Raw genomic sequence first — 8124 nt, 5'->3', positions numbered from 1 at the left:
CATTCTTCATATCACAAAAAATGGTACCTTCCAGATCAATGGTGATATCGTACTGGGAATTTGTGTCAATGTATACAGATAAGGGTTTGATGGTGCTTCCAACGGCTATTCCAGCGTTAAGTTGGACAAAGCCAGAACACGAAGATCATAACATCCTGAGCTTTTATCATTATGATTCTTTCATATCACAAATATTAAGAAAATATCAATGACACTACCAAAAAGAAATTTAATTTTAAAAAGCAAGAAGAAGAATATAATTGTGGGGCTGCTAGAACTTGGAAGTTGGAACTCACAGTCCAAAATGTAAAAAGTCTGGTTCGATTATCCCCCCTATAGATATGGATTCACCTGATTGTGCAAAAAGTAAACCAGCAAGTCAAAATACGTTTGTATATGTTCATATGCTTTCTAATGCTTAACTTATGTTTTTTATTTTACCTGCCAACCAGCAAAAATTGCATTGAGCTTTTGTTTATCAGCATCATTCATAACCCAAATTGCAGATACACTCCATTCCACGTCCTGTGGAACTTTAGGGTTCCAGACGTTCATGGTTCCCTTGCCTCCATAATATTTATCCCCTTTCACAAAAATTGAGGCATGCTGGACGCTCCAAGAAGAATATAAAAACATCAAATAAATGTCATAAATCTCGCATCAGAAGGCTACAATGAGAAGCCTGATGAGGCCTTTGTTCCCCAACTCTAACAGCTAGCTTTTGGGGTGTGATTCTCCTAAGAATTTATGCTCGTTACAATAAACAAAACAAAACACACACTAGGCTTGTAGTCTGGTTATTAGAGAGACCACATTTAGTGATACCTCGTTGACACGTTGACCGCCAGTGTATGAAGGTAGATGGCTTGTCTGGTGATTCTTCTCCCCAAATTGTTGGGTAGAACTTGTCCTCAATATGTCTTCTTCTGTTATTCTTCTAATAGGAGTGGTTCCTCCTGGACAACTTTCACTTTGGTGCCAAAGTTGAGGAATTGGTGCTGATCTTGATGCCACGTTGCTTTCTTCAAATACTATCCCTTCTGGGTAAGAGCTGAGCCTCATCTTCAATCATGTAAGAAATAATTAATAATTGCCTGATTTCAAAATTTGAACCAGAGAAATAGTAAAACAAAAGGGAAACCTCGTACCCGAATTTTGTGATTTTTCAGTTTTGGGTGATCGAAAGCCGGTTGTTTTAAAATGTCAACACAGTCAATTATATCTCCATCAGGACTCTGCATTTAATCATACAAATTGTTAGCACAGAGCCTCGTAAATTCTAAAACCCACAAATCATTTCAAATCTTCAGTAAAAGTACCAAAAAAAAAAAAAAACACTTGCTTGCTTGCTTTATATACACACACGCATATGTCTACCTTGATAGTCTTAACAGCCGGTTTGTTCAACTTCTTCAAAAGCTTCTGAGCATCATGTTTCTGAATAGAATTACCATCTTTGAGGTTTCGATTTGCCATCGTCATTTGGACAAAAAGCAACAGGAAGCAGAACACAAACCAAGTCTTCTTATTTCTTAATTTGTTCGCCCTGGTGAGAAATATGGAGTACCTTTTGTGGAAGTTCCCAAGTGGTTATTCAAGATAATGACACAGGAATTTATAGGCTGATTTGTGCTATTACAATCTCAAATTATTTTGTATTATCCTTCTTGACAAGATTTTCCTTGCAAGATGAATCTGGTAACAAGGATTAAAAAATGCATCGAATAAAGGAAATTTTTTTAATGTCTAGATCAAGGGGATTCCTAACCCAGCAATCATGGGGATTTGATTAATTCCTCTCTTTCCACATCGGGATTTGGTTTATTTAACGGTAAATATATATAAATGTTTGGTCATTTAATCTATAATTTATTTTGAAAAGTAAAAGTTGCCAAATGTGAAAAATCCTTAAAAGTAACTAAGGATGATTGCAAAATCTGTAAAAAAGACTTGCAATTTGCAAATAATAAAAAAGCACCTCTTACAAATTTTTTTCATGTGTTTCAATTGGTTATAAAGAGAAAATTTTCCTCGTACAACAAGGAGAGACTTGCATGTCGGTGTATGGATTGGTTTGGTCGAGTCCGACCATTGCAGCTCATGTTTAACCCTAGCTTGGGGATGACTGGGTCTGGATTGAGATGGGCAAGTACTGGCCAAGTTAGGCCCAATACAAAAAATAAGAAGTTTTAACATAAAAATATTTATTTATTAACAATGTTGCAATTATCTTCATTTAAAGTATCATATTTACTGAAGATAATCCGTGGGATAAGAAATATTTTTTAGAAAAAAAAAAGAGTAGTAATCTATTACCCATTATTTTTTTCCATAATATCATTATTTTAAGAACCAATCCATTTGAAACTTTAAATAAATTTTTTTTAATAATCATAAAATTAATTTTTTTTGTGAAATATAAAAGTAATTTATAAAATCAGTCAATATTATGATACAATACACACACATATATTTATGTGTGTGTGTATGCAGAACCCTTGCATTGTATGCACATATTCCAGTCCTTAATATAAGATCCAATTAACTAATTTGGAGAAATTAAAAAAATTACTAAATTACTTAATTATAAATACTTATATATATCATTAGATTATAAATCAAAAGTGAGTTAAATTAGTTTGGAAAAAAATAATAAATATAAAATACTTTAAAGTCATTTAGTAGCTTTCTCACATGACAGATGCATTTTTGGATTTAGTTGTAAACTGATTGCAGTTCCACAGGCCATTGTAGAGCTAATTAGATTCATATACGGCCACAGGAAAATCATTTTACTCTCTAACTGTATCAAAGCGATTAATTTTTGCCTTAGAGGCTGTGATAGAGATCACCCTTTTAAGAATGTGGTGGATGAGGCCAGACTTAATATTTATAGAGATTGGCAAGTTAACATTACTCGTGTGTACAAGGATCATCTAACTATTGTTAATAGGCTTGCTAAGTTGGCTCATAGGATTAGGAAATTTTTGCTCCTTGATCAACCTCCATTTCTTGCTCAGGAGACAGATGTTGATGAAGGATAGGGCTGTTAGTTTCTGTTGTATGTACTCTTTTGTTGTTTTAATGCAAAAGCATTAACTTTTTTAATCTCTCCAAATTAGTCAAGTAGGTTTTATATTAAAAACTGAAGCTAGTAACACAATATGATTTTTCTGGGTCAAAGGATATCACAATATGACATTGCATAATGTCCCACTACATAATATTACATTCTTAATTATGAAGACTTGTTTTTATCAAGCCTTATCTGATACAGATCCCATCACGCAGTTATAATACTCACGCCACAATTCCTTTCTTTATTCCCTTGACACAACTAGATAGATTTAGACTTTTTAAACTTCTCATATAGTTTTTCTTCAGACAGTCTCGGTTTCTTCCAGGACCTCCATAGAAGAAGTAGGCCACCCAGTCATTAGAATGACCAAATGGGGTAATATCATAGCACTTGGCATTGCTAGCGTAAGTGTCAAAATTACTTGGAGACACAAGATGATTATTTCTATTAACAGTAGAAACGTCCTTGTGGAAGCTAGCCTTTCCAAAACCTGCTTGAGGGACATAACCACTTCCCATTCCTGTTGTGGTGTGCTGGCCATAAGACCTTCTGTTTACTATTTCACCTCCCCACTGCACATTTGATGCACTCCCAGACATATGATTGAACAAAGAAGCGGGCCAATATCCCACAAATATACTATTCCCAAGTAACATCCACCAGTTTCCACTTCGTGGATCCTGCCCCATCCATCATCATAATTATTGTTATATTTTTTCCCAATAACAGGGATTCATATGATATTATGCCATTAGGGTTTCTTTCAGTTTATTACTGCTGATATGAATTGTTTGGATTTCTCAAGGGCTATATGTTTTATCACGAAGAGAAAATCGGTGAACAGTCCTTATTTAGAAATTTTATTTACTAGAAACATCTAAATTTGAGTATAAGTATCGTCTGTTTATGAAATCCTACAAAGTACCCGTACTTTTTATGCCTAAAAATATATAAGATCTTTGTTGCCAATAAAATTTTCAAATAGAAACTTTTTACCCGATTTTCTCGATTGCAAGAAGGAAAAAGAACGGGTTAATCATAATTGATCATTTATGTACTTTTGATTTGGTTATAACTCAATGAATGAACTTTAGCTCATTTACCTTAGTTCTTCAAGTTTTAGCCATTTAACTTGTATGTTTGAGCCAATAAAATTAATCATTTATGTACACTTGTTTGGTTTTCTGTTTTCAAAACGACCTTACCTTCCAGATAAGGATGGAGAATGCATATTGAGAACCACCATATACAGAGAATGGTTGCAGGCTGCCTCCAACTGCTACTTTATTATCAACTTGAACAAAGCCAGAGTAGCCAAGATTGTAACATCCAGTGCGGTCATATGAGTCGCTCTGTGGGCAAGAAAAAGGGGTGTGTGTGTGTGTGTATTAAAAATAATAACAGTAATTAATTCATATATAACAACAAATACAATTATTTGAGGACACAAGAAATTATAGCTAGGTTGGTAAGAGAGATTTCAACTTACTGTCCAATATATAAAAAGTCTGGGGTTATCATCCCCATATAGTCCTTGATAGATCTGATTTTCTAAACCAAGGAACAGACAGATCAAAAATAGTATTCCTTGAAAAGAAATATAGAAATGTACTCATCCATGTGCATGTGATGTCAAAGAAATTATATATGGAATATATATACATATACAAGTATATATACCTGCCAACCAGATTCGATGGTCTCAACCTTATTAGAATCATCACGATTCACAATCCAAATTTGAGAGAGGCTAAATTCATTGGATTCTTGAACATGGGGCTTCCAAATGTTTATGGATGCCTGGGCTCCATAATATCTATCTCCTCTCAAATCAGCTATGGCATACTAGAGGCACCAAACACAACGAAACAACAAAAAAATATAATGATATAATCTATACATGTAAAACTCCTACACAAACAAGTCTTTTGGGAAAAATTAATTGGCCAGTTCTTATGGTTTCACTGGATGTTTAGTTAGGTCCCAATTATAGGTTTTAGTTCTTATGCTAATAATCTGTTAATTAGAGCTTATGTGAATACTAACTAAAAATGCAAGTAAGTTGTCACAAAATACAAAATAAAAAAGTTTTTGGAAAAATAAAATTTCTTTATTATCAACATAAAAATACATTGTTATGTTCATAGTTGTCTCCTTACGCATCCTTATATAATCTAATCTGGCTGGTTTTGATGATTGTATTTAAATCAACATGGTAAATTAATTCAGATGCATGTCGAGCGCATATGAGAACCATGTCATTATGGTTAGTCATGCCCTTCCTCTTACAAACTAACAAATAATGAGCATAGGGACTAATACCTATTATTAAGGGAACTATAAGGACCATATGAAAAGGAAAAACTATAATTAGAACTGAATTAAAAATGAGGTGAAAATATTATAGCGAGGGACTTGCATACTGATTTTCTATCTTTTTTTTTTAATCTGTAGAAATTTATAACTGGCAATATTAGTACCTCGTGGTCATTACTAGAGTATAATGATCCAGACAGATCAGGAATGGTCTGGTTGATTTTCTTCCCAAATTGACGGATAGAATCTTCCCTCAATACGTCATCTTTTGTTGTTCTTCTTATCGGAATGGTTCCTTTTGGACAATTTCCACTTTGGTGCCACAATTGAGCAATTGGGTTTGATTGTGAAAAATTGCTTCTTTTTGGATAGAATGTTGGCCTCATCTTCATCGAATATAGAATACAATTATTAGCCTCAGAATTGTAGGCGAGAAAATCCAATTTATATAACAAAAAGGAAAAATAATCAAAATAAATTATTTTACCTGAATTTTGTGATTCTTCGACTTCGGATGATCCAAAGCTGGTTGATTTAAAATATGTACGCAGTCGATTATAATGATAACCCAGAAATATATGAATTTCTTCTTAAGTGGAACTCGACAAAAATTAGCATAATGCATGTTCTTGATATTCTACTATATAAGAACGTTAACTGCCAAAGCATAATGAATCATATAATCTCTTCTTTCACATAAAATGAAACTAAGTTTGCAAATTGGTAGTCAAACACAAAGTTAAAATTGAATGAATAGTGGTCAAATTTTTGAATTTAAATGTCAATCATAATTAACCAAAAATAGTGGAAGGGAGCTAAACTGTAACCTTAATGGATCTAACGGCTGGTTTATTCAACCTCTTCAAAAGTTGCTCAACCTCTAGTTCCTTAGCTTTGTTGACTGTTTCTTGACCTGCCATTGTCATGTGAACAAAACACAACAACAAGAAGAAAATCATACTCACCATCCAAGTCTTCTGATTTCCTAGTTTGTCCGCCATTGAACCTAAACCAAAATTCTCAATGGATACTCTAAGACTTGATGGAGCACAAATTTATAGGATGATTTGTGCTTTCTGGAAATTACTTGATTATCCTTTCTTGAGGAGATTTTTATTCCAAATGGCATCTGTATTTTGATTCTTTATTTTACTTTGATTGATCGAGCAACCCAATAACAATATTGCTGCTTGACTCGCAATCACTAGATGATTAGTCGTCTAGGTGGGAATTAAACTGGCATATTGATCCTTCTGTGATGATGAAATTATGAGAATAATATAAAAATGTCAAACTTACTGTTGTATATAACTTTGAGTGTTACGAGCGATGTGTACTTACAACTATAAAGATAAGTCTTTTTTAATTATCTCTCTCTCTACCTCTTCTTCCTTTCAATCTTGCTCTCTTCGAACATATTTTCTCTCCATCTCCTACTTCAGATTTCAAAATATCACTCTTTATTAAGAGGATGTATAAAAGGGTTTTTTAATTAGTCCTTTCATTTTTATTTTAAAATTTTCAAAATATAAATTTTTTATGAAAAAGATTGACTATTTTTCAACTATGTTAAATATTGCTTTACTCGTTAGGACATTATACGGATAAGGGAGGGGAGTGAAACTTGGAATAGGGGGAGAGAATAAATAAATGGGTGATAAGTAGTTGACACGACATCTTTGCAACCCTGGGACTTAAATTTATGGGTCTTTTCACCTATTAGATGTTACTTATTAAGTTTGAAGGTCCATTTGGTACGAGGAAAATAAAAGAAATAGGAGAGAGGAGAAAATTTTAATGAACTCTATTTTAAAAAAAACAATTAAAGAACTGTGGTTAAGAGCTTTTAACTAATTTTGCTTACTCTTTTATCTTACATCTTTCCTTTATTAAAATTTTACAACCTCACTTCCCTAATTTTTTAAAAAATTAAGTTTATTAAAATTTTCTCTTCCATTCCATCTACACACCCTAACTCCCTCGTACCAGACATAGGTAAGAAATAGGGAGCAAAACTCAAAATAAAGGAATAATAAACTAGTAAAGAACATCACACCTTAACTCATAATTTAAGGCTCAATTTTATGAGTCATTAATTTCACTTTACTATATATTACTCACTAAGCCCAATTTTATCTGGTGGGAAACATCGTATATTAACTTAAGTTTACTTACACTTGAACATGCTAACAATATGTGATTAGGTTGTTATTGTAGCTCATATGTCCAGAAAAGTTAGTTGATCCATCCCATAGGTAGTTATAAACATCAGCTTTTAGTTTTTTTTTTTTGTTTTTTGGATAAAACGGGAAGCTTTCCATCAGTCCGCCGTAGTTGCACAAAACTTCGCGATCAACCTCTATAATAGCCAGCAATGCAGTAGGTGTAGAAGTAACTACATGAAGGCCACACAAAACTGTAAGACCCTCCTTATCAAGATAATCAGCTGCTTTGTTATTATCCCTTCGAACATGTTGTGTCTTAACATCCCATTCCTTGTGCAGCATCGATCTGATCTCCTAAAGAACACGATAATCCATATGGTGTTCGTTTGGATGGGCTGCGATAAGTTCCAGTGCACTGCCGGAGTTAGATTCCAGCGTAATTTGCCGGTGTCCACTATCCCATGCAAGTTTTAGTCCATGGAGACATGCCTATAACTCTGCATGGAGTGCATCTCCGTCATCTACTATGTAGATAAACCCATGAATGGAATTACCAGCCTTATT

The 8124-nt window shown here is 33.5% G+C and overlaps 2 protein-coding genes across 2 annotated transcripts; both read right to left on the bottom strand.

Moving 5' to 3' along the window:
- Positions 1-333: 333 nt before the first annotated feature.
- Positions 334-1476, bottom strand: LOC114758416 (uncharacterized). The gene is made up of 5 exons (XM_028947452.1): positions 1378-1476; positions 1149-1235; positions 826-1062; positions 442-606; positions 334-351 (listed from the first exon to the last, which is right to left on the bottom strand). Exons 1-5 carry the CDS (start codon positions 1474-1476, stop codon positions 334-336), a joined length of 606 nt encoding a protein of 201 aa, XP_028803285.1.
- Positions 1477-3300: 1824 nt separating this feature from the next.
- Positions 3301-7902, bottom strand: LOC114758415 (uncharacterized). The gene is made up of 6 exons (XM_028947451.1): positions 7587-7902; positions 6223-6308; positions 5560-5781; positions 4760-4924; positions 4285-4431; positions 3301-3759 (listed from the first exon to the last, which is right to left on the bottom strand). The coding sequence occupies exons 1-6, from the start codon at positions 7900-7902 to the stop codon at positions 3301-3303; spliced, it is 1395 nt and encodes a 464-aa protein (XP_028803284.1).
- Between the last annotated feature and the right edge of the window lie 222 nt (positions 7903-8124).

Source organism: Neltuma alba, unplaced genomic scaffold (genome assembly GCF_004799145.2).
Source record: "Neltuma alba isolate B1F8T4 unplaced genomic scaffold, ASM479914v2 tig00010692_pilon, whole genome shotgun sequence".
Taxonomy (NCBI): domain Eukaryota; kingdom Viridiplantae; phylum Streptophyta; class Magnoliopsida; order Fabales; family Fabaceae; genus Neltuma; species Neltuma alba.
This window is presented reverse-complemented; position numbering and strand designations above follow the sequence as displayed.